The sequence below is a fragment of the Anoplopoma fimbria genome, chromosome 4, assembly GCF_027596085.1.
Source record: "Anoplopoma fimbria isolate UVic2021 breed Golden Eagle Sablefish chromosome 4, Afim_UVic_2022, whole genome shotgun sequence".
Taxonomy (NCBI): domain Eukaryota; kingdom Metazoa; phylum Chordata; class Actinopteri; order Perciformes; family Anoplopomatidae; genus Anoplopoma; species Anoplopoma fimbria.
The window spans coordinates 11,740,251-11,765,371 of record NC_072452.1 but is presented as its reverse complement, the minus strand read 5'-3'; the positions used below and the strand labels follow the sequence as shown (position 1 = coordinate 11,765,371).

The 25,121-nt window shown below is 38.9% G+C and overlaps 5 protein-coding genes across 8 annotated transcripts; all 5 read left to right on the top strand.

Moving 5' to 3' along the window:
* Nucleotides 1-1,706: 1,706 nt before the first annotated feature.
* Nucleotides 1,707-2,909, top strand: LOC129090424 (C-X-C motif chemokine 10-like). Its single transcript, XM_054598072.1, has 4 exons — nt 1,707-1,878; nt 2,013-2,136; nt 2,381-2,458; nt 2,589-2,909. Exons 1-4 carry the CDS (start codon nt 1,815-1,817, stop codon nt 2,650-2,652), a joined length of 330 nt encoding a protein of 109 aa, XP_054454047.1. The 5' UTR covers nt 1,707-1,814; the 3' UTR covers nt 2,653-2,909.
* A 2,110-nt stretch (nt 2,910-5,019) lies between these two features.
* LOC129089951 (growth-regulated protein homolog gamma-like) lies at nt 5,020-8,555 on the top strand. 2 transcript variants are annotated; one of them, XM_054597384.1, is made up of 4 exons: nt 5,020-5,122; nt 5,257-5,380; nt 8,001-8,078; nt 8,247-8,555. In XM_054597384.1, exons 1-4 carry the CDS (start codon nt 5,059-5,061, stop codon nt 8,308-8,310), a joined length of 330 nt encoding a protein of 109 aa, XP_054453359.1. In that variant the 5' UTR covers nt 5,020-5,058; the 3' UTR covers nt 8,311-8,555. The 2 variants fall into 2 exon arrangements, with proteins under 2 accessions (XP_054453359.1, XP_054453360.1); XM_054597385.1 differs by lacking the exons at nt 5,020-5,122; nt 5,257-5,380 and adding exons at nt 7,322-7,490; nt 7,621-7,744 and having other exon boundaries at nt 8,247-8,554.
* A 1,102-nt stretch (nt 8,556-9,657) lies between these two features.
* Nucleotides 9,658-11,181, top strand: LOC129089950 (growth-regulated protein homolog gamma-like). The gene is made up of 4 exons (XM_054597382.1): nt 9,658-9,911; nt 10,046-10,175; nt 10,782-10,859; nt 11,015-11,181. The coding sequence occupies exons 1-4, from the start codon at nt 9,848-9,850 to the stop codon at nt 11,070-11,072; spliced, it is 330 nt and encodes a 109-aa protein (XP_054453357.1). The 5' UTR covers nt 9,658-9,847; the 3' UTR covers nt 11,073-11,181.
* A 1,016-nt stretch (nt 11,182-12,197) lies between these two features.
* On the top strand, nt 12,198-13,453 carry LOC129089949 (interleukin-8-like). The gene is given in 5 exon segments (XM_054597381.1): nt 12,198-12,377; nt 12,508-12,545; nt 12,547-12,632; nt 12,889-12,966; nt 13,134-13,453. Coding segments are annotated over 5 exon segments (330 nt in total). The 5' UTR covers nt 12,198-12,313; the 3' UTR covers nt 13,198-13,453.
* A 1,237-nt stretch (nt 13,454-14,690) lies between these two features.
* LOC129090259 (putative monooxygenase p33MONOX) lies at nt 14,691-23,402 on the top strand. 3 transcript variants are annotated; one of them, XM_054597840.1, is made up of 8 exons: nt 14,691-14,901; nt 15,939-16,032; nt 16,155-16,342; nt 16,535-16,646; nt 16,924-17,051; nt 20,645-20,796; nt 20,948-21,123; nt 22,166-23,402. In XM_054597840.1, the coding sequence occupies exons 2-8, from the start codon at nt 16,005-16,007 to the stop codon at nt 22,366-22,368; spliced, it is 987 nt and encodes a 328-aa protein (XP_054453815.1). In that variant the 5' UTR covers nt 14,691-14,901; nt 15,939-16,004; the 3' UTR covers nt 22,369-23,402. The 3 variants fall into 3 exon arrangements, with proteins under 3 accessions (XP_054453815.1, XP_054453814.1, XP_054453813.1); XM_054597839.1 differs by having other exon boundaries at nt 15,924-16,032; XM_054597838.1 differs by having other exon boundaries at nt 15,864-16,032.
* Nucleotides 23,403-25,121: the final 1,719 nt, after the last annotated feature.

The following is a 25,121-nucleotide window of genomic DNA, read 5'->3' as shown; positions in this document are numbered from 1 at the left end:
ACTGGAAAAAAAGAGTATATTTTGTAATGGACTTTGGTCTTGTAATGACCTGCAGACTAGACTCAATGGAGACTTCCTCATCTCTCTAACCAGTTTTAATCAAAAGTTAAGTGAAGCTTTGTTCTATGAATTCTTCTGTTACAATTCATGACAATTGTGTCATGTGTATTCTTCATCTCTTCGGTTTATGCACATTATAAGGGATTTCATCTCAACAGTTTTTTATCTGTTTAAAAAAGAAATGAAAAAAAAAAAAAAGGATTCTGCCTTAATTCTGACAGGGGTGGTTTAGATCCGCTGAGTCTCATAGGCTGTAATGCTCCACACCCATCACATACACACCACTATATGCCTAACTTTAACCAAATGGCGAGAGTATTTTTCAAGCTTCATTCATAAAACATGGTATTTAGAGCAGTTCAACGTGTATTCTTACGCAAATGTAACTACAAACCTTCCATAGGGAAGTTCCTTCCCATCTCAATGCGGAAATAAGACGTTTAAACTGGCAGTGGTGGAAAGCACTGAAGTGGTTACTTACCTTCCTTTATTGTTTCTTTTCTTTTTTGTAAAATAAATAAGCCCCACATGTACCAGCTGCAACATTAACACATACACACACACACACACACACACACACACACACACACACACACACACACACACACACACACTGGCATCCAATCCCAGGAGAGGGACAAACTTTTCCCCTTTTGACTCTAGCTAATCAATATAACTGAGTTTATAAAAGCTTGTTTCTCTGTGATCTTTAACACAAGGAACAAGATTTTCTTTACATTTAGAAGAAAAGAAGGATATCAAAAACTGAGAAGGAAGAGATGTGAAGGGATGTCGTTTTGACCAAAAACTGAAAGAGGACATAAAACTGAAACTCACATTTTGACCAGGCTTTCTGCTGAAATCAAGCACTTCTTTTCAAACCCATGACCTTTGGAGGACATATCATATCCTAAATCAGATCTGAGTTAATATCCAACGACTACGGAAAAATGCTGAATCCATTAAATATGACTGATACTACTCACTTATTAACACAATAAATGTCATGTCACTACCACACAGCTACAGTGGAGATAAATACATTCATACTTGCCTTCATATTATTTCCGAGCACTTTGATGTTTGATTTGGTGATATACATGCTGAAGGTGTTAACCACTGAGGCACACAACATACACACAGAACCAGATGTTGTAAAGATAACCAGCCCACACTTTGTGTTGCGAAATGTAAAATACTTCTAGCAATCTACACTAACTTCATTTAAAAAAAAATGTATCCAATTGTTTGGATGTTTAGTCGTCATGGTATTAAAATAAAATGTGTCCAAAACGTCTAAAAAAAATAAAAAAATCATAAGTTATAAGTCAATTTACACAAACTGTGTGACTATACCTTTTCTTGCACATGCATCTTTCCAATCAAAAGTTGCACTTTTGTTTTTATATTAATATTCTCAAACATGATATCAAACTATACTTTTAAAAATCTAAAATCTGGTTAAATTATAAGTAATCACAAGGGATGATGAGTGGAATTACTTTTTTTTTTATTTTTTTATTTTTTTATTTTTTTTGTGTTTTGAAGTTTCACTTTCCAGTGTCAAAAATTCCCTTACTCACAGGAAGTATGATGATGTATGTGTCTGGAGAGAGTATTTAAGACGGCCCTTGGTCTCTACTCCTCACAGTTCTCTTTGGCTCTATTCAATCTCTCTAGCTGCACTTGTTACAGCTCCTCTCCATCACCTTCATCACAGCACCAGTGTCTTCTTCACCAAAGAGAAACCGAAGATGTCCGGCATCATGAAAGTGTTTTTGCTCCTGGCTGTCATGGTCTGCATCTCTAAAGCCCAACGTAAGTTTTTTATACTTCTTCAGCATTTACCACTTTAACATGGACAACGTGAGGTTTGTTTTATACATTTCTATTTGTGTTGGTAGCTGTAAGAAGTGAAAAAGGAACTGAACTTTCTTTGTCTTTCTCTTTAGTTGATGGTACATCAGGAAAGAACTGTCTGTGTCGAAATGTCAGGAATGCAGTTGGCTCGAGGAATAACATAAAGGACATCCAGGTCTACCCAGCAACCATCTTCTGTGACCAAGTGGAGATTGTGTAAGAAACACTGAAATCTTGAATTAAGACTGGGAAAATGTGCGATCTTGGTGCAGTAATGTGTTAGAAATTAGAAAAGAATGATTTGTAATTTCCAATTTTTGGTGCTAATAGGAAGCTTCTCAGTTAACCCCTCACACATAACTACAGTGTCATTTTATCCTTTTTATCAAAGGTTCAAGTCTGGCCTCAGTCTGCCTGAATCATGTTCACCTGAGTTCACCTCTACTTTCCTTTTCAACAGTGTCACCTTAAACAGCGGCCTTCGCTATTGCCTGAACCCCAACTTGAAGGCAGTGCAAAAACTCATGGCTAAGATCATGTGAGTATTTTTACAGACATGAATACAAGCCTCATCTTCAGAATACACCGACCACCCAACTTCCAATATGAACCTTTTAGTGATTGATGTAATGTGTCTAATGTGTGTTCTTCTTCTTTCTCATTTCTAGGACATCGGTAACTTCTACTACAGCCAGACCAACTGAACTCACTTCCACTACAGCTCGCATCTGAGTCATCATCTCCTCCGATCAATAAGAAGAGCAGATGACCTCTGACTCCCACAAACAAAAGCACCTTAAACGAATGCAGATTTAGTTGAATTCAACTTTTTATCTATTTATCTTCTATTTATACTGATGTGCACTTACAGTATAATCTCCGTTCCATGTTTTTTCCTTTTATCTGTTTTTGTAAATAGACGTATATGTTGTGAACCAAGTTAATGCATTTTGGTAATTTGTCAGTGTTTTTTTTAATAATAAAAAAGAAATCAAAGAAGCATTGAGTAATTGTTTTTTATTCCAGGTCTGATACTGTTTGTGCCCTACACAGGGCCACCTTGTGGTTCTGGACTGCCAATGCAAGAAATAGAGTTTATGTGCCAATTCACAGATCTCGTACAATTAAAATACCAAGCATTCAATATTTTAAGGCGTCTTCTCAACACAACTAATGAGTCTTACTCGTACTTACATGTATCAGATACCAGAAGACACCAAAGCTGCAGAGACTTTGAGATTACAGGGTGAATAACCTGCCAGCACCGGGTTTGTTGACATATGAATATCGTGGCATTTGGTTCATCAAAATCTTAATTTCAAGCATACATTGGAGTTATAACTAAGAAACTCAAGGTTTTACTAATTTTTATATAGATTTAAGGTATATTTCTATCCATCCTCACATAAATGTCTGGTTACAAGCCTATTCCTTCTCAGCTAGACTATAGTGATACCATATACATATGTACCTGTTCCACCTTAATTGACCCACTTTATCATGCCTCTTTGAGATATATTTTAAACTTAGGTTACAGGACTCATCACTTGCTATGAACAGCATGCAGCATTGGTATACTCTAAGGAACAACGACATTGTGACAACGCTCTAAGTTTGTATTTGCACAAAATACCTACAATCAAAGGTGCATAAATTGGCTAGGCTTAGAGGTGCCTCCTGTGCAGACTGAGACTGGAAAAAAAGAGTATATTTTGTAATGGACTTTGGTCTTGTAATGGCCTGCAGACTAGACTCAATGGGGACTTCCTCATCTCTCTAACCAGTTTTAATCAAAAGTTAAGTGAAGCTTTGTTCTATGAATTCTTCTGTTACAATTCATGACAATTGTGTCATGTGTATTCTTCATCTCTTCGGTTTATGCACATTATAAGGGATTTCATCTCAACAGTTTTTTATCTGTTTAAAAAAGAAATGAAAAAAAAAAAGGATTCTGCCTTAATTCTGACAGGGGTGGTTTAGATCCGCTGAGTCTCATAGGCTGTAATGCTCCACACCCATCACATACACACCACTATATGCCTAACTTTAACCAAAGGCGAGAGTATTTTTCAAGCTTCATTCATAAAACATGGTATTTAGAGCAGTTCAACGTGTATTCTTACGCAAATGTAACTACAAACCTTCCATAGGGAAGTTCCTTCCCATCTCAATGCGGAAATAAGACGTTTAAACTGGCAGTGGTGGAAAGCACCTATCTGAAGTGGCTACTTACCTTCCTTTATTGTTTCTTTTCTTTTTTTAAAATAAATAAGCCCCACATGTACCAGCTGCAACATTAACACATACACGCACACACACACACACACACACTGGCATCCAATCCCTGGAGAGGGACAAACTTTTCCCCTTTTGACTCTAGCTAATCAATATAACTGAGTTTATAAAAGCTTGTTTCTCTGTGATCTTTAACACAAGGAACAAGATTTTCTTTACATTTAGAAGAAAAGAGAAGGATATCAAAAGCTGAGAAGGAAGAGATGTGAAGGGATGTCGTTTTGACCAAAAACTGAAAGAGGACATAAAACTGAAACTCACATTTTGACCAGGCTTTCTGCTGAAATCAAGCACTTCTTTTCAAACCCATGACCTTTGGAGGACATATCATATCATAAATCAGATCTGAGTTAATATCCAACGACTACGGAAAAATGCTGAATCCATTAAATATGACTGATACTACTCACTTATTAACACAATAAATGTCATGGCACTACCACACAGCTACAGTGGAGATAAATACATTCATACTTGCCTTCATATTATTTCCGAGCACTCTGATGTTTGATTTGGTGATATACATGCTGAAGGTGTTAACCACTGAGGCACACAACATACACACAGAACCAGATGTTGTAAAGATAACCAGCCCACACTTTGTGTTGCAAAATTTAAAATACTTCTAACAATGTACACTAACTTCATTTTAATTTTATTTGATCCAATTGTTTGGATGTTTATTCGTCATGGTATTAAAATAAAATGTGTGCAAAACGTCCAAAAAGTTTTTTTCATAAGACATAAGTCAATTTACACAAACTGTGTGACTATACGTTTTCTTTTCAACGTTTGCCCTTCTTTCTAGCACCAGTGTCATCTTGACTAAACAGGAAACCGACGATGTCCAGCACCATGAAAGTGTTTTTGCTCCTGGCTGTCATGGTCTACATCTCTAAAGCCCAACGTGAGTTTTTTATTCTTTTTCAGAATTTACCACTTTAACATGGACAATGTGAGGTTTGTTTTATACATTTCTATTTGTGTTGGTAGCTGTAAGAAGTGAAAAAGGAACTGAACTTTCTTTGTCTTTCTCTGTAGTCGATGGTACATCAGGAAAGGACTGTCTGTGTCGAAATGTCAGGAATGCAATTGGCTCAAGGAATAACATAAAGGACATCCAGATCCACCCAGTAACCTTATACTGTGACCAAGTGGAGATTGTGTAAGATACACTAAAAAGGCTTGTATCTTCCTTAACGAACTTTGCACCATAACACCGAATCGCATTTTAATCCAAATCTGGTTTTGTTATGGTTCTAGAGTTTTTGTTACAAGTTGTTTCCTCTTTTAGTTTGAAAATCCTCTGCTCTTGTGTCCTCTCTTGTGTTACTTCCTGCCTTTTTTGTGTAACCTGCCTTTGTGATTATCTGCTCTGGCCGGATTTGTTCCACCTGTGTCTAATCATACTGCTCTCCTTGTGTATGAAGTCTGCATGCTTTCCCTCTTTCAGTTGTCAGGTCATCTGTGCTTAACACTGAATATCTTCCATCTTGCGCATGTGCATGTCGAGTCTTTTTGTCAACTAAGTCACGTGTGACCTTGGATGACCCCGGCCAGGTACAAGTTCTGGTTTCATTGAACAAAATGTGAGTTTCAGTTTTCCCCTAATGCCAGGTGCCCTCAACCCCTACGTCGGGTCTCAGATGACCTGCTTATCAGGGCCTTCCAGGCAGACTCTGAACTTGCCGCCCCCCCAAAGCCTTCGGAGGCCAGAGGGCCAGGCTGTTTTTTTTTTCTCCCAGCAGCATAACAGCTCCTGGACAGCTGACGCCTCAGACCCCTGGATGGCTTCCACCCTGACATAGGTGCACAAGCTTCAATTCCGACGGCGGTCACCTGTCTTCAGCCGGGTCAAAATTCAAAAATGTCTAAGATCATCACCCATCCTGAAAAAAGCCCTAGCCCTGAGACAGGAGTTAGCCGCTCCTGGACCAAGGTTGCGATCAAGATGGTGGACACCCTGTCACAGCCCAGGGGTTTCTACTCAAACTACTTTCTTGTAAAAAAGAGAGGCGGCGGACTGCCCCCAGTCCTGGATCTGAGGGGACCCAACCAGTTCCTAAAAGTCTTGCCATTCCACATGTTGAGCATAGCAGAAGTACTTTGTGCTGTTACCAGAGGAGAGGTCTGTCGACTTAATGGATGCCTATTTCCATGTTCCTATTTTGCCTCACCACAGAGAGTTTCTAGTTTTGACTTTCAAGGTCGTCACTTTCAGTTCAGGGTGCTTCCATTTGGAATCTCTCTCCCAACGAGTGTTCACGCATTGCGTTGCGGCTGCCCTTTCACCCCTGCAATCACAGGGCATGATTGCACACAACATACACACAGAACCAGATGTTGTAAAGATCACCTGCCCACACTTTGTGTTGCCAAATATAAAACAATCAGTAGGCTAATCTACAATAACTTGATTTAAGATTTTATAGAAAGGCGTATTAGACCAAGTCTATGAAATAGACAGAAATGGAGGATTAGCTCTCTTGTGCTGACACGTACCAGCGTAATAGATAGATTTAATCTGTCTTTTCTTATTTAGGTATTATATTATCACCAAGACATATTCAGTTCAGTTGTGTCTTTGCTTGATTGCTTTTTTTTGTTTTAGATGTGATTATTCCATCAACCCCATCTACTTAAATCCAGGAGGAAACAAATGTTACTTACCAGCACTGTACTCTATATGACATAAGCTTTGTCTTAACTTTGCATTGGAAATAAATAAAAATGGGAAATAAAAACACGGGTGACCCAAATGCCATCATTAACTTATAAATGACTTATATGATTTTCCAGATATAATTTGTACATGACCCATTTGTTTGGATCTCTATTCTTCATGGTATCAAAATAAATAAAGTGTGCAAAATGTGCAAAAAGATTTTTTTCATTGGTCACACAATAATTTACACAAACAGTTTGAGGATAAGTTTTCTTGCACAAGCATATTTACAGTCACAAAAAGTTACAATTCTGTTTTAATTGTAATTATGTGGCTTTTGAAGTTTCACTTTCCAGTCTCAAAAATCCCCTTGATCACAGGAAGTATGATGATGTATGTGTCTGGAGAGAGTATTTAAGACCCTTGGTCTCTTCTCCTCACAGTTCTCTTTGGCTCTATTCAATCTCTCTAGCTGCACTTGTTACAGCTCCTCTCCATCACCTTCATCACAGCACCAGTGTCTTCTTCACCAAAGAGAAACCGAAGATGTCCGGCATCATGAAAGTGTTTTTGCTCCTGGCTGTCATGGTCTGCATCTCTAAAGCCCAACGTAAGTTTTTTATACTTCTTCAGCATTTACCACTTTAACATGGACAACGTGAGGTTTGTTTTATACCTATTTCTGTTGGTAGCTGTAAGAAGTGAAAAATGAACTGAACTTTCTTTGTCTTTCTCTTTAGTTGGTCATACATCAGGAAATGACTGTCTGTGTCGACGTGTCAGGAATGGAGTTAGCTCAAAAAGGGACATAAAGGACATCCAGATCAACCCAGCAACTGTCTTCTGTGACAAAGTGCAGATTGTGTAAGAAACACTGAAATCTTGAATTAAGACTGTGAAAATGTGCAATCTTGGTGCAGTAATGTGTTAGAAATTAGAAAAGAATGATTTGTAATTTTCAATTTTTGTTGCTAATAGGAAGCTTCTCAGTTAACCCCTCACACATAACTCGTAGGATGGCATTTTTAACTTCATCCAAGATTTATCAAAAGCATTTCTAGTCTTCAATCCAACTGCCTGACCTCTAATCCAAACTCACCTGTTCACCTCTTTTCAACAGTGTCACCTTAAACAGCGGCCTTCGCTATTGCCTGAACCCCAGGTTGAAGGCAGTGCAAAAACTCATGGCTAAGATCATGTGAGTATTTTTACAAAATGAATCCAGACTCATCTTCAGAATACACCATAAACCCAACTTCTAATATGAATCTTTTAGTGAATCACATGTTTGATAATGAATAACATGATGCCTTCTCCGCTGTTGTAATGTGTCTAATGTGTGTTCTTCTTTTTTTGTCATTTCTAGGAAACCGGTAACTTCTACTACAGCCAGACCAACTGAGCTCACTTCCACCACAGCTCGCGTCTGACCCGTTATCTCCCCCACGATCAACAAGCAACTCAGATGACCTCTGACCCCTACAAACAAAGGCACCTTAAAAAATGCAGATGTGAAATGAAATAAACTTTTTATCTATTTATCTTCTATTTATACTGATGTGCACTTACAGTTTAATCTCTGTTTTATTTTTTTTCCTTTAACCTGTTTTTGTAAATAGATGTATGTGTTGTGAACCAAGTTTATGCATTTTGGTAATGTCAGTGTTTTTTTAATAATAAAAAAAAGAAATCAAAGAAGCATTGAGTAATTGTTTTTTATTCCAGGTCTGATACTGTTTGTGCCCTACACAGGGCCACCTTGTGGTTCAGGACTGCCAATGCAAGAAATACAGTTTATGTGCCAATTCACAGATCTCGTACAATTAAAATACCAAGCATTCAATATTTTAAGGCGTCTTCTCAACACAACTAATGAGTCTTACTCGTACTTACATGTATCAGATACCAGAAGACACCAAAGCTGCAGAGACTTTGAGATTACAGGGTGAATAACCTGCCAGCACCGGGTTTGTTGACATATGAATATCGTGGCATTTGGTTGATCAAAATCTTAATTTCAAGCATACATTGGAGTTATAACTAAGAAACTCAAGGTTTTACTAATTTCTATATAGATTTAAGGTATATTTCTTTCCATCCTCACATAAATGTCTGGTGACAAGCCTATTCCTTCTCAGCTAGACTATAGTGATACCATATACATATGTACCTGTTCCACCACTTTGGCCTCACTTGACCCACTTTATCATGCCTCTTTGAGATATATTTTAAACTTAGGTTACAGGACTCATCACTTGCTATGAACAGCATGCAGCATTGGTATACTCTAAGGAACAACGACATTGTGACAACGCTCTAAGTTTGTATTTGGACAAAATACCTACAATCTAAGGTGCATAAATTGGCTAGGCTTAGAGGTGCCTCCTGTGCAGACTGAGACTGGAAAAAAAGAGTATATTTTGTAATGGACTTTGGTCTTGTAATGACCTGCAGGCTAGACTCAATGGAGACTTCCTCATCTCTCTAACCAGTTTAAATCAAAAGTTAAGTGAAGCTTTGTTCTATAAATTCTTCTTGTTACAATTCATGACAATTGTATCATGTGTATTCTTCATCTCTTCGGTTTATGCACATTATAAGGGATTTCATCTCAACCATTTTTTTATCTGGTTAAACAAAAATAAAAAAAATAAAAAAGGATTCTGCCTTAATTCTGACAGGGGTGGTTTAGATCTGCGGAGTCTCATAGGCTGTAATGCTCCACACCATCACACACATACACACACATACACACATACACCACACACACACACACACACACACACACACACACACGCACTGGCATCCAATCCCTGGAGATTTACCCAAAACAAATTTTGCCCTTTTTGACTCTAGCTAATCAATATAACTGGGTTTATTAAAGCTCCTTTCTCTGTCATCTTTAACACAAGGAACAAGATTTTCTTTCTAGCACCAGTGTCATCTTGACTAAACAGGAAACCGACGATGTCCGGCATCATGAAAGTGTTTTTGCTCCTGGCTGTCATGGTCTACATCTCTAAAGCCCAACGTGAGTTTTTTATTCTTCTTCAGCATTTACCACTTTAACATGGACAACGTGAGGTTTGTTTTATACATTTCTATTTGTGTTGGTAGCTGTAAGAAGTGAAAAATGAACTGAACTTTCTTTGTCTTTCTCTTTAGTCGATGGTGATCATACATCAGGAAATGAATGCATGTGTCGACGTCTCAGGAATGGAATTAGCTCAAAAAGGGACATAAAGGACATCCAGATCAACCCAGCAACTGTCTTCTGTGACAAAGTGCAGATTGTGTAAGAAACACTGAAATTTTGAATTAAGACTGTGAAAATGTGCGATCTTGGTGCAGCAATGTGTTAGAAATTAGAAAAGAATGATTTGTAATTTCCTATTTTTGGTGCTAATAGGAAGCTTCTCAGTTAACCCCTCACACATAACTCGTAGGATGGCATTTTTAACTTGATCCAAGATTGTGTGTGGAGATTGTGTAAGATACCCTAAAAAGGCTTGTATCTTTCTTAACTAACTTTGTACCATAACACCGAATCGCATCTTAATCCAAATCTGGTTTTGTTATGGTTCTAGAGTTTTTGTTACAATTTGTTTCCTCTTTTAGTTTGAAAATCCTCTGCTCTTGTGTCCTCTCTTATGTTACTTCCTGCCTTTTTTGTGTAACCTGCCTTTGTGATTATCTGCTCTGGCCGGATTTGTTCCACCTGTGTCTAATCATACTGCTCTCCTTGTGTATGAAGTCTGCGTGCTTTCCCTCTTTCAGTTGTCAGGTCATCTGTGCTTAACACTGAATATCTTCCATCTTGCGCATGTGCATGTCGAGTCTTTTTGTCAACTAAGTCACGAGTCACTTCACCTGAGTTCACCTCTACTTTCCTTTTCAACAGTGTCACCTTAAACAGCGGCCATCGCTATTGCCTGAACCCCAGGTTGAAGGCAGTGCAAAAACTCATGGCTAAGGTCATGTGAGTATTTTGACAGACATGAATACAAGCCTCATCTTCAGAATACACCGACCACCCAACTTCTAATAGGAACCTTTTAGTGATTCACCATATTTGATAATGAATTACATGATGTAATGTGTCTAATGTGTGTTGTTTTTATTTCTCATTTCTAGGAAACCGGTAACTTCTACTACAGCCAGACCAACTGAGCTCACTGCCACCCCCTACTGAAAAAGAACAGTTGGAACTAAATGAAAATAATATGCACATTGGTTGCACATAATAAATATATTTTTTCTTATGCTATAGTTATGACTCACTATAGCACAAGCACAAATAACTCAGATTTTGTCTCTTTTGTTTGGCATGCCAGTACCACGCAGCTACAGTGGAAATAAAATGAAATCATACTTGCTTTCATATTATTCCGAGCACTCGCATTTGGTGATGTATACAGGCTGAAGGTGTTAACCACTGATACACGCAACATACACACAGAACCAGATGTTGTAAAGATCACCTGCCCACACTTTGTGTTGCCAAATATAAAACAATCAGTAGGCTAATCTACAATAACTTGATTTAAGATTTTATAGAAAGGCGTATTAGACCAAGTCTATGAAATAGACAGAAATGGAAGTTTAGCTCTCTTGTGCTGACACGTACCAGCGTAATAGATAGATTTAATCTGTCTTTTCTTATTTAGGTATTATATTAACACCAAGACATATTATTCAGTTCAGTTGTGTCTTTGCTTGATTGCTTTTTTTTGTTTTAGATGTGATTATTCCATCAACCCCATCTACTTAAATCCAGGAGGAAACAAATGTCACTTACCAGCACTGTACTCTATATGACATAAGCTTTGTCTTAACTTTGCATTGGAAATAAATAAAAATTGGAAATAGAAACACGGGTGACCCAAATGCCATCATTAACTTATAAATGACTTATATGATTTTCCAGATATAATTTGTACATGACCCATTTGTTTGGATCTCTATTCTTCATGGTATCAAAATAAATAAAGTGTGCAAAATGTGCAAAAAGATTTTTTTCATAGGTCACACAATAATTTACACAAACAGTTTGAGGATAAGTTTTCTTGCACAAGCATATTTACAGCCACAAAAAGTTACAATTCTGTTTTAATATTTATATTAAGATATCGAAATATACTTTTAAATTTAAAATCTTCTTAAATTATTATTAACCACAGGGGACCACGGTAGGAAAGAGTGAGTAAGGGGAATTTTGTGGCTTTGGAAGTTTCACTTTCCAGTCTCAAAAATCCCCTTGATCACAGGAAGTATGATGATGTATGTGTCTGGAGAGAGTATTTAAGACCCTTGGTCTCTACTCCTCACAGTTCTCTTTGGCTCTATTCAATCTCTCTAGCTGCACTTGTTACAGCTCCTCTCCATCACCTTCATCACAGCACCAGTGTCTTCTTCACCAAAGAGAAACCGAAGATGTCCGGCATCATGAAAGTGTTTTTGCTCCTGGCTGTCATGGTCTGCATCTCTAAAGCCCAACGTAAGTTTTTTATACTTCTTCAGCATTTACCACTTTAACATGGACAACGTGAGGTTTGTTTTATACCTATTTCTGTTGGTAGCTGTAAGAAGTGAAAAATGAACTGAACTTTCTTTGTCTTTCTCTTTAGTTGATCATACATCAGGAAATGACTGTCTGTGTCGAACGTGTCAGGAATGGAGTTAGCTCGAAAAGGGACATAAAGGACATCCAGATCAACCCAGCAACTGTCTTCTGTGACAAAGTGCAGATTGTGTAAGAAACACTGAAATCTTGAATTAAGACTGTGAAAATGTGCAATCTTGGTGCAGTAATGTGTTAGAAATTAGAAAAGAATGATTTGTAATTTCCAATTTTTGTTGCTAATAGGAAGCTTCTCAGTTAACCCCTCACACATAACTCGTCGGATGGCATTTTTAACTTCATCCAAGATTTATCAAAGGCATTTCTAGTCTTCAATCCAACTGCCTGACCTCTAATCCAAATTCACCTGTTCACCTCTTTTCAACAGTGTCACCTTAAACAGCGGCCTTCGCTATTGCCTGAACCCCAGGTTGGAGGCAGTGCAAAAACTCATGGCTAAGATCATGTGAGTATTTTTACAAAATGAATCCAGACTCATCTTCAGAATACACCATAAACCCAACTTCTAATATGAATCTTTTAGTGAATCACATGTTTGATTATGAATAACATGATGCCTTCTCCGCTGTTGTAATGTGTCTAATGTGTGTTCTTCTTTTTTGTCATTTCTAGGAAACCGGTAACTTCTACTACAGCCAGACCAACTGAGCTCACTTCCACCACAGCTCGCGTCTGACCCGTTATCTCCCCCACGATCAACAAGCAACTCAGATGACCTCTGACCCCTACAAACAAAGGCACCTTAAAAAAAATGCAGATGTGAAAGGAAATAAACTTTTTATCTATTTATCTTCTATTTATACTGATGTGCACTTACAGTTTAATCTCTGTTTTATTTCATTTATTTTTATCTGTTTTTGTAAATAGACGTATGTGTTGTGAACCAATTTTTATGAATTGTGGAAATGTTTTTTATAATAATAAAAGTTAAATTGGGCATTAAGTAATTGTTTTTTATTCCCTACAACAACATTGCTACCTTGTGATTCACGGCTGCAAATGCAAGATATGCAGTTAATGTGTTAGGCCACTGATCTCATACAGAATTAGAATGCCAAGCATTGAATATCAGAGGGAGTCACGCTCTGAGGCGTATTCTCACCACACTTAATAGGTCTAACCACCATTTAAATGTATCAGATACCTGAGGACACCAAAGCTGCAGAGACTCTGAGATTACAGGGTGAACAGCCCGCCAGCACCATGTGTTTACACTCAACTCTGATAGGGGTGGCTCAGATCAGTTGAATCTCATAGGCTGTAATGCGCTACACCCATCACACACACACACACACATACACACAAACACACACACACACACACACACACACACACACACACACACACACACACACACACACACACACACACACACACACACACACACACTGGAGTTCATTCCCTGGAGACTTACCATAACCACTATATGCCTAACTTTAACCAAAGGCGAGAGTATTTTTCAAGCTTCATTCATAAAACATGGTATTTAGAGCAGTTCAACGTGTATTCTTACGCAAATGTAACTACAAACCTTCCATAGGGAAGTTCCTTCCCATCTCAATGCGGAAATAAGACGTTTAAACTGGCAGTGGTGGAAAGCACCTATCTGAAGTGGCTACTTACCTTCCTTTATTGTTTCTTTTTCCTGTTACATCATACTTCTACATCCCAGAGAAAATAAATATTGTACGTCTTAGTCCACAACATTTATTTGATAATGTTAGCAACTTTGCAGATTGAGATTATTAATGCAAAATATAATCAACAAAAAAAATTATGATATAATAAAATTAAAATTTTTAAAAAATCAGCCCCACATGTACCAGCTGCAACATTAAAGTCAAAGTACACATTCATGCATTGATGATAATAATTCAATAACATTACATAACATTTTCTGAAATAGAATATTCTGCATGATGAGAACGTTTTGGTACTTTAATATTGATGTGAATACTTTTATACTTTTACATGTTTTAATGCATTACTTTAACTCGAGTATTGTGCTTTTGTTACTTTTACCTTAATCGTTTAAGTAAAATATCTGAGTTCTTCTTCCACCACTTCTTGTTGGTGCTTCCATTGGCCTGTATAACACAGTGCCGTTACATTGCAGCACAAGTCTGCCCAGACAGGCTGCAGTGCTTTAAGTTTCTGGGTGATCACTTCCGTCGGCTCCGTTGTCGGATAGGTGCGTTGACTGGTGGACGCCAGAGCGCTCTGTTTACTCTCTGCATGTCCAAAAGTCATGGATGAACAAACCGATCAGCAAACATACAGTGTTTGCTCGTTCTGCATGTCAAGTCTGCGCCTCTGTGGCAAAGACATCAGTGGAGCTGTGGAGTAATTTGAACAGAAGAGGAGAGGAAATATTTACAGGGTGAGTTAAATGTTACATTTAATGGAGCGTGTATGACAAGCTGGTGTCCTTCATGTTGACGCTGCAAATGAATGAACAATATTTAAAAAACCGAGAATGAACTGACATGCATGCTGTTTATGACACATAGCAGTCATTATAATTAATGGTTTAAATGCTCGATAGTTCTTTTGGTATTATGTGGCCGAAGTGTGATTGCTGTTCTAGTTAACAGATTATTTTAGTCGTTATTCCCACACGCCCATGGTGAGATTTCGTCGGTTCCTGTTTTGCAAGTCATTGTATCTGGCTCCCCTCAGCGCTGACGTGAACAACAGCAGATTTGGTGTCAGCTGTCTGCAAAGTATTACCAGAATACACCTTTCTAAATCTGCAAAATCCGAATCCTGCCAGCATGTAGAGTGTGCAGGTGGTTGACGGTCCTCTCATCATTCATTCAGCCTAAGTGAGGAAAAAGCAGGTGGATTGCAAAGGAAAGTGAGCCCAGACAAGGCTGAATGATAAGAACATTACATTACATTATTACAAGAAGCACTGATAACAGTCTGTCAGGTTCACCATAACACAAGAGGACTAATTTGAGTGGCTTTCTTAGCATTTTACACAATATATAAGGTGTTAAATGTAGAACAAGTTCCATTCTATCAAACAGGCAGTATTTCCTCAATTTCCAAAAGTTTCATTTCCCTGTGAATATGAGCCAGCTTTAATCCACAGTAGGGTTGTTTCTCTCTGCTTTGGGCGGAGTATGTGAGGTTAACTGACATAATTTTTAAATGGCAGTGCTGTAACCAGACTCTCTGGTTATATTTGGAGCAGGTCAGAAATTGGACACTTTGCAAGGCATACAGTCAGTACAGCCAAGTATCTGACATGTTTATTCTCTGACTTACCCATGCTTAGGCTAATAAAAACATGCATGTGACATTTGTGTTGTTGGACTACACACTTTGCCTCCATAGGTGCAGGCCTTTCTATCTGTCTAATGACCCTGTAACACTGTGTGATGTCATGTGATGAAGGTTTGGGGCCCACAGCTAGGTGGACCTTCACAGTGTCGACCTAAATTCTCCTGTGGTCAGCCCTTCTGATCTGGTGTGAAAATGACCTCACGACGGGGAGACATTCCAGGTAATGCAGGAAGATAGATTTTGGTGTGATAATATTTACATCTTAAAATGTGTAATTTAACTGCTAGTTTTACAACAATGTCAGAAATAGTATATATAATATATAATATTTCCATCCTTTAGCACTTGAGTCTGGCACATCATCCGGACTCTTTGGCGCCTTTTCGGCTCCCATTGGAATGACTCGGCGCACTGTCAGCTACGATGAGCTCTTGGATGCCACCATGCATTCACCACCTCCAGACCTGACTGTCAACATCTTATGGAAAGACCCTGTCATTCCGAAGCACAACTTCAGAAAGACTGCAACGGTGCTTTCCTGTTTGTTCTTACTATGTTAAACAAATGATTTTGAAATGGTGACCTTAACAAGATGGTGTTTGTATGGGCTTGTGTGAAATGTCCTGAAGGTTAGGTGCATGCCTGGACACATTTGGTTCGCTCTTATTTGTTGTGTAACTGGTTTGTAAGTTATTCCTAATAGCATATACATGTCTGACCAGGAAGGCGAAGTGGATGGGAGGTTGCCGAATTTTGAGGTAGCATCGCCAGTCAAGTCCCCAGTGCCCATTGTGAAAGCCAAAGCCACCTCTTTAATGAGCACACTAATGATCAGTAAGTCAACAAAAAAAACTGAATTTAAATGTTGAACTTTTATTGTCATTTTGATAAATATCCAGGCACTACCTGTGTGTTAAGACACAGATACACTAACATTCATTACAACATGTCACACAATTATGTAAATGTCACCTATGATTGGCCAAATGGCTGCCGCTTTGGCAACCGAAAATGGATAAACAATCTTCGGAAAGGGCTATAATGGAGTGCAGCATATTAAACACTGACTTATTTTATCTCCACTGATGACTGTATGCCCATCCTCACTTAGAGCAGACCCAGGAGACCCTCCAGAAGTTCGAGCACCAGGCAGGGCTCACTGATGCCGGGTATTCTCCCCACAAGGGGCTCTCCGCTGAGGACACACGCTTTCACCGACTGGGTGACGGCACATTGCCAGTGAGTATTAACAAATGTAGAAGCCTTGATGAGCCAAGGAGCAGTAAAAAGTCTCTCTCTGCCCCTAAATGATAATGAATAATTGAGGGCAGCAAAACTTGAATAAAAGTGAAAAGAAAAACTCCTACACACTTTCTTGCTCACTGTTAGTTTATTACATAGTTCAGGCCAACATGAGAGGTTTCAGGTCTGACTTATATTGGATATACCTGATGAACCTTACTGATAACTAACCGGGAGTAAGCTTTGTTAAGAGTTGTTTTTTTCACTTTTATTCATTTTTTTTCTACCAACAGGGAACTTTTGGCAAGACTGAGTTTTAAAGATTTCAAATGATTGGAGAGATTTGGTTTGGAAAGTCTCATTGTCACACAAGTTGTGGATATTTGTTTTGCTGATCATAATGCAGTGCTCTAAGATCCCATGAACAATTACAGAGTGAATTCTGTGTCATCAAAATATCAATTGCACAAAAATTGGGTGTTAAACATTTACCAGTTTTAACTGTTTGGCTTTATTTTTTGGACATGGGTGCAGATGGAAGGTTAAGTAAAGACCGTTTTCAAGAGTGACAAAGCTGACCCAGGAGAACCTCATGCACAGTGTGTGCCTGAACAAAGGTTGTGTTTTCTTTCTTGTCCGTACTTATACAGTTACCCTTGGCCCACTACCCATGCTCACTTTTCAAGTGCTCTCCCCTGACTGACAACAACATCGTAAAGTTTTGAGAAGTTGAACACACAATGACACAACCCCATTATAATTAGTGAGGACTACAGTACCAGTCAAAAGTTTGGACACACCTTCTCATTCAATGGTTTTTCTTTATTTAAATTTTTTTACATTGTAGATTAATATTGAAGACATCCAAACTATGAAGGAACACATATGGAATTATGTGGTAAACAAACAAATGCTCAACAAACCAGAATATGTTTTATATTTTACATTCTTCAAAGTAGTTGAATGAGAAGGTGTGTCCAAACTTTTGACTGGTACTGTATATTCATACTAAAATAATGATTGTGTCTGTGTAATAACTCAAAATGAGTGTTATTATAGTACAGTATATGGTAATACCATATCATTTAGCAGTGTGTTTGTGACTGCAGGCCAAACATGGAACATTTAGATAAACAACAAATTACGTAATCAGCACTTTGCTGCTCCACAGACTGGAGCTTCCGGCAGGAGTGTTGCCAGGCAACGCCCCCTTATTTTGTCGAACGGACCAATCAGAGAGCTCCTAACAAACGCGTCGTTGTGGAGGCCCTACTGCGGTGTGTACAGGCGTATTCGTTCGAGCTATCGAGGAGGAAAAAACGTGTTAAAACTAGCTAATTATGGACAAAATGAAGGAATCTGACGGACTGGAACGTCAAAGAAACTGTATCATAAAAAGGTACGTCAATGAATCGTGTTAAGGTGGAGTTATGTGAGCGACCAGAGCGGAGAGCAGGCCACAACAGTGTAGGCTAACGCTAGCTAGCACAGCTAACACAAGGGCCCCTGATGATGCTATCTAAGCTAGCTCAGCTGCCTCTGGTCTGTTTAGGGGACCTGCTTCTAGTTTGGGACCCTCATGTATGATAATGTAAGGTACAATCAGACACAACCTGGCACTACTTTAACTTGCCATCACATGTGCTAACGCTAGCTACTGCTTAATGTGTAGTGGTATCTTTATTATCTTTATGAGTTAGTTGTAATAAACCTCCATCCCTCTCTAAACATATGGGAGGCACTGGGTTATACGTGGCACGTGTTTTTATTTGTTTTTTCTTCTGTCTCCACTGCGCCAACATTGTATTATAATAATAATAATAATAATGGATTTTATTTATATAGCACACTTTAAATTACAATGAATCTCAAGGTGTTGTACAGGGTAAAACAGTCACAATAATCAAATATAATAATAAAAACAAATAAAAAATAAAATTAATGAATTCATTTAATCATAATATAATCTAAGAATATATAGTAAAACTGAACAACTACCCAAGAAACGCAATCTAAACTACACTAAGCCAAGACCTTAGGGGAAGGCGGAGAGGAACAGGTGAGTTTTAAGATTTGATCATAGGTAGTATTAATCACACAACAGCAGCTTAATCTGCCCAAATGTTGGCACACATTTGGGATATTGTGGTTGAGGTCCAGCAGGGTTGGAGCAGTGATTTTTATCCTACAGGATACTAACCCACATCATTCACAGGTGATTCACAGCCCTGAGCAGAATGCAGGGCCACACATCATTTCATTTCAATTCAATTCAGTTTATTTTGTATAGCCCAGAATCACAAATTACAAATTTGCCTCAGAGGGCTTTACAGTCTGTACACATGACACATCCTCTGTCCTTCCCTCACATCAGCACAGGAAAAACTCTCCTAAAAAAAAAACCTTTAACAGGGAGGAGGGATCCTTCTCCCAGGATGGACAGAATGCAATAGATGTCATGTGTACAGAATGAACAGCATAACAGAGATACAACACATTCAATGTATGTGACATAAATGATTCATATAATAAGAGTAGTAAGCAGAGTAACGAAGGAGGTGATTTGGAGGGACGCTCAACATATGGATGGGGAATATGCCCACATTGAATGGAAACCAGATGTTGACAATATTCTTCCAGAGATCATTACTGAAATACATTTTTATGTCAAGCACGTACGGTTGAACATACATTTCAACTGTAGAAGGCTCAGTGTAGTACTTCTTGAAGAGGGGAGTTTTCAGCCTGCGTCGAAAGATGCTAGTGTTTGCTCATATATTGTTTGAGTAGAAGAGGGTGTTGCAAAACCATTGCAGGTGATGTAGGCTTGGACTGGTGGCTTTGCTGGGGTTGCTGGTAGAGCAACCAGTTCTCAGTGAGTTTCAAGCCATTTATATTCATTAAAATCACAGCCTTTAAATAATACAACGTATCGGCTCTGCTTACATTATGAAACATAACATACAATGCTGTATATGCCATATACATATAGTGAATTCTTAGATAAGGTACATGTGTACACTGTAGCCTCCTAAAGCTATGATGATGGGTTGTCTTGACAACAAGATTTTATTGTGAATCACAGGATCACTGTCTCATCACTACATTTTAGCAGTGACCTCATTAAGTTTTAAAGGTTCATCGCTGCTACCTTTTTATTTACCCTTTGGTCCAACATCAAATCCCAATTATTTGATCACAAAATGGTTCTCTCTTTCAGTCTACCCTCTCTCTCTTTTTCTCACCCACACCTCATGGTCCCAGCAGGTGATAAGCTCAGAGGATCTGTGACGCGCGATTTAAAAGGAACATTTTGGTCAGCAGGTCCAGAAAAACACTGCTGTCCTTTTTTCTTTGTGTATTCAGGGAGTGTTTGCTCTTGAGTCAGATCAATGTAACAAATATGGGCTTTTAGTCTATCAAGGACATAGGGAAAAAGTGTACAGGAAATGAACTATTATTATCCAGCCACAGTTATAAATACACTTGAAATAATCACTTTCTAATGTACAGGGTGATTCTGGATCAGTAGTTGGGAATTTTTTCAGTAATTGTGTGTTTCATTTCTTGTTCTTTTTCTATCTTTGCAGAAGTTGAGAATGCCAAGCGGGGACTTCAAGGAGGACAGGTGTACAACATCAGCACAATCCACCCCAAGTGGCACCCCCTCTGTCACCCCCTCTGTCACCCCCAGTGTCACCCCCTGTGTTACTCCCCACACATCACCGGCTGTTAGTCGCAGGTAGGCATCATGCTGCTGTCATGTTTAGTTCATATCCTGTAATCCTAACGTGCTTCATTTCCCAAACTGGCTCATAACGTGGGCCATATGGCACATCCTTCTCATGTTTGATTTTATGTTCATTGCTTGCTCTTGCTTTGCGGGAATACAGGAGCTGGTTCCAGCTGAGTCCTGCGCCTTTTCTTGCCACCCCAGAGCTTAATAGTCCCAGCCCCAGCACAGACATGGGAGGAAATGAGGGAGGAGGAGGAGAGAGGTGGAGCTTCTTTGGAACTCGATCTGTGGTACAGAAGTCCCCCACTGACCCAGGCTGTGACAGCAGCACAGGTGAGACATTTATACCCAGTCTGAATTGGGATCCTGTGTGTATTACAGTATAAATGCGTAATAGATGTGAACTGTGATGAGACCCCTGTGTTTGGTTTTTCTTTGACTATAATAATGCTGGTTGCACTTCCTCAGATGAACCCTTGTTACAATTTAACAGCTCTTGAAATCAGTGGTCATTTTCCAGTGTCAGGATGGGGCAATGCTCCTCACAATCTGTGATTCAAATATGATCAAAAGGGTTGGCCCACCACCCAAAAGACACAAGATGGGACCCTCTAATCACTTATATAATACAAAGACTAATATATGACAAACAATAAATCTCAGCGATTTAATGTTTCTAAAGATAAAGAGATTTTTATTGTCATTGTAGTGATACAACAAAATTTATTTTGGTAGCTCTCAGCCAGCCAGCAGCAGCGAACAACAAACACAATAACAACAATATACAGATAAAAACACACAAAAGGAATGAAAACTTTACTATGTACAGCAGGTGAGTATTTAAAATTTGTGCAAGCAGTGCAGTGTAAACATTGGTTTTGGCAGTGCAAACAGAGTATAAAGTGTATCAATGGAATTTTCAGCAGCTTGATGGGGGTTGGTGCTGTAGCTGTAGCTGGGGCCTGTTTCACTTCTGAACACACCTGGGTGTTTAGTGGTTAACTTTTTTGCTTCTGTGCCGGGACAGCCATGGCCGAAGGAGTTATGTTTTCATGGATATCCGTCTATCCGCCCGTCTGTACGAACGTCCGTCCCATTCTTGTGAACATCATCTGTCAGGAATGCCTAGGGGGAATTTCCCCAAATTTGTCACAATGGTCCACTTGCTTGGATTCAATGAATAGCTGGATGTAACCTGCTGATGGAGCAGAATAACCGCAAGCGAGAATACTAGTTTTGCACCTTAAACAGTTAGAAAGAACAACATTTTCGGGGGTTACCTTTACAAATCATGACACTAAAGTTGCTCCCTTTTCATACCAGGTAGATTTAGGTCCTAATCTCAACATTTATCTCTTTCTCGTCTCTCCTTCAGGCTTCTCACTGCAGTCCTATTTCGGCATGCAGAAGTCCTCTACCATGGATAGCAACACCAAGGTCAACTTCAAGGTGGACGACCCTGCCAATTTCATGCCCCCCAAGATTGAAATCTCGGGTATTGAGGCCAAGCGGGAACCCACACGGCCACACAAACTTAAACCTCGGGACATGAATGTTTTAACACCCTCGGGCTTCTGAAGACGGACCAGCTGTGTAGTGACACCTCTCTACCATATCTTTAATAGTTTTTCTTCTCCGACTGGTTGCTCACTTGCTTTCTTATCTTCCTCTGGCCCCTCTGCCTTTCTGCAAACTCACTGAGGCTGAGAGGAAAGAGGACCACCTTGTAGAATTAGCTAACCAGCCCCGGAGACAACCCCGCAATCTTACTCCTCCCAGCAGACCTACTCTGATGGATTGCAATCTTCTCTTAGTCCACAGCATCCCCTTCCTATCTCCTCCAGCTCATTGGTCAATAATAAAACACCCTATGAATAACCCTTAATTTGTCATCATCCCTAAAGGTAGTATTGCTTTGTAGTATATTTTGTTGTCCTGTCACATAATGGGTGCATTGACGAGCATTGCTTTGCTCTCGTTCCATTGTAAATGATGGCATGAGATTCAAGTTTTTGAGATATTTTGTCAGTCCTTTCCTCAAGTTAATCACTTTAGCATGGCCTCTCATTAAACTGACCAGCTATTTCAATTAATAATACTCAGTTGCCTCACTTTTATTTTATTTTGATTTTGATTAAGCAGACAGATTTGTAGTTGTGTAGTCCTTTCCCCTGTTTGCATGCTGAGTACAGTGTGGGATGACTGATATGTGCCTACACCTGCAGTATGTTTGCTTTTTGCGTTCTTGCCATCAAAGTACAGCTTTTTTTAATTATTATTGTATGGAAGAGCATCTTATTTGACTTTGTGAGAGAGTATGACTGATGACTGGCCTGAAGTGATGGTTTTTTTGTAATTATTTCAACTTAAGTATTTTCATATTGTTCTGTAGTAAATCAACATTCATAATTCTAAATATTAGTGTATTGGGTTTATCACATTTTTATATGCATCACAAAATTGAAGTGGTCATTTTCTATTTTGCATATACTGTGTCGCAATATAAGAATCCCTGCTGTTTTATTTGAAAAAGTTGACGAATTCCAGTAAGTGAATGCACAAGGGAGATGGTCTCCCACTTACATCTGTAAATAAATCTGAGAATAACAAGAAAAAAAGCTCTCTGGTTCTTTTCTTCATGCAAACATAAGAGAATATAAGTACATGGAGCCCAGACAAGCACCCCATTCCTTTATTATATTGTGCACACATTGTTTTATCTGAAGATCTCATAAGTTATTTCTATCTGTAATCACAGCATTTCGTGATTAGTGCTGTATCGTATAAAGTTGTGTCTCCAAGGAAGTGTGTTCTTGACCGACCAATTAAGTGTAACGCAGGACATCTCGTTTTGTGTTTATGGTTGCTTTGTACATCAAACTACAGCAAAATGTGAACGTACAGCCGAATAATTAGACTGAGCTACCATTTTCTTTTACTTCTGATGTTTGAATCTGTCGGAAGCGTTAAACAAATCAGGCCTGTGGGCAGGAATTTCAGATAGGCATTGTTTTTACATGTATTCATTTTATACCATGCATTAAAGTAGCAATAATATGGCAGTTAATAACAAAATCAAATGGCACTGACCTCAATTTTCCGTTGTCATGATATCAACGTATAAGGTGAAATCTGCCCCCTGATGGTGACTGTGCAAGGATTTAACACCCACTTGAGCTACAGTCTTTGGCCAGAAGATGGCGCAGTAAGCTCAGAATAATAAATTCTATACTCAGTTAGTTTGACTTTTACTTTCATTATCTGCTATATTACCCGGATTAAAATCAAGAACAGGGGTGTTTATGCTGGAATCTGATATATCAAAAAGCCATGATATCATTTTATACCCAAAATGAAAAGCGTGATAGATAATGAGTAAATTAAATTCTCCACATAGACATGAAGGGCAGAGGTCAGAAGACTCAGGAGAAAAGCAGTCCCTCTGTTGTCTAGTCCATCAGATCATCTGCTGCGTACACATTGATTTAATTAGTATTGTTTTACTGTTGTTAGGGAGATTGATTTTATTGTAATAACAATTACAGGATATTGTCCATGATACTGAGCATTATTAACCTAACCTAACCAATCTCTCCTTTCCACAGTAAAGCTAACATCCATGCCATCCAACAATGAGTTAGGCAGAGAGCAGATTCCTTCCCTGTAGGCTTGGTCATGGACTGGAAAGGTTTACAGCCTTGTTAAACCTCTAAGCAGCTATTGTCTGGTTTTCTGTTTATTGTGCATGTTCGGGTGTGTTTGAGTGTGTGTGTGTGTGTGTGTGTGTGTGTGTGTGTGTGTGTGTGTGTGTGTGTGTGTGTGTGTGTGTGTGTGTGTGTGTGTGTGTAGTAGCAGATTTATTACAGGGTGTGTCTGTCGCCCTTGTTATATTTCTTACAGAGACACACCAGGATGCACATACTATACAGGATATTTATATTGCATGTTGACTCATTTACAAAAGTGTTAACCAATGACTTCAGGTGAGGCGTTGTAGTTTTAACAGAAGCAAGGCCTCAACTCAGCCGATGCGTCACTTTTGTTCTCATCCACTTTAAACGTTGACTTTCATTTATTCTAAAATTAGCTGGAGGCCCTAAAGGGAACCCCTCTTTTTTTACTTAATTACAGGCTGTTGAGCGTCCACGTCTGGTTTTCAGGTGGTGCAACAGGAGCAAAGGTGAACATCAAATGAGACAGGCGAGTGCAGACAAAGAGCTTCACCCGAAAGCTGGAGGTGGACAGTCATTAGGGCTAAATAAAGTGATGGATAGACAGACACAAAATGAAAGGCAGGAGGAAGATAGGGCGAAGAAAGGGCAGGCATGGAG

Bases quoted from the DNA above. Each gene is read 5' to 3' on its own strand.
- LOC129090424 (XM_054598072.1), top strand. From the start codon at position 1,815: ATGTCCGGCATCATGAAAGTGTTTTTGCTCCTGGCTGTCATGGTCTGC. The intron at 2,137-2,380 runs GTAAGAAACACT...CCTTTTCAACAG, and splicing joins TGTGACCAAGTGGAGATTGT to TGTCACCTTAAACAGCGGCC. The intron at 2,459-2,588 runs GTGAGTATTTTT...TCTCATTTCTAG, and splicing joins AAACTCATGGCTAAGATCAT to GACATCGGTAACTTCTACTA.
- LOC129089951 (XM_054597384.1), top strand. From the start codon at position 5,059: ATGTCCAGCACCATGAAAGTGTTTTTGCTCCTGGCTGTCATGGTCTAC. The intron at 5,123-5,256 runs GTGAGTTTTTTA...CTTTCTCTGTAG, and splicing joins CTACATCTCTAAAGCCCAAC to TCGATGGTACATCAGGAAAG. The intron at 5,381-8,000 runs GTAAGATACACT...TCTTTTCAACAG, and splicing joins TGTGACCAAGTGGAGATTGT to TGTCACCTTAAACAGCGGCC.
- LOC129089950 (XM_054597382.1), top strand. From the start codon at position 9,848: ATGTCCGGCATCATGAAAGTGTTTTTGCTCCTGGCTGTCATGGTCTAC. The intron at 9,912-10,045 runs GTGAGTTTTTTA...CTTTCTCTTTAG, and splicing joins CTACATCTCTAAAGCCCAAC to TCGATGGTGATCATACATCA. The intron at 10,176-10,781 runs GTAAGAAACACT...CCTTTTCAACAG, and splicing joins TGTGACAAAGTGCAGATTGT to TGTCACCTTAAACAGCGGCC.
- LOC129090259 (XM_054597840.1), top strand. From the start codon at position 16,005: ATGACCTCACGACGGGGAGACATTCCAG. The intron at 16,647-16,923 runs GTAAGTCAACAA...ATCCTCACTTAG, and splicing joins AATGAGCACACTAATGATCA to AGCAGACCCAGGAGACCCTC. The intron at 17,052-20,644 runs GTGAGTATTAAC...CTATCTTTGCAG, and splicing joins TGGGTGACGGCACATTGCCA to AAGTTGAGAATGCCAAGCGG.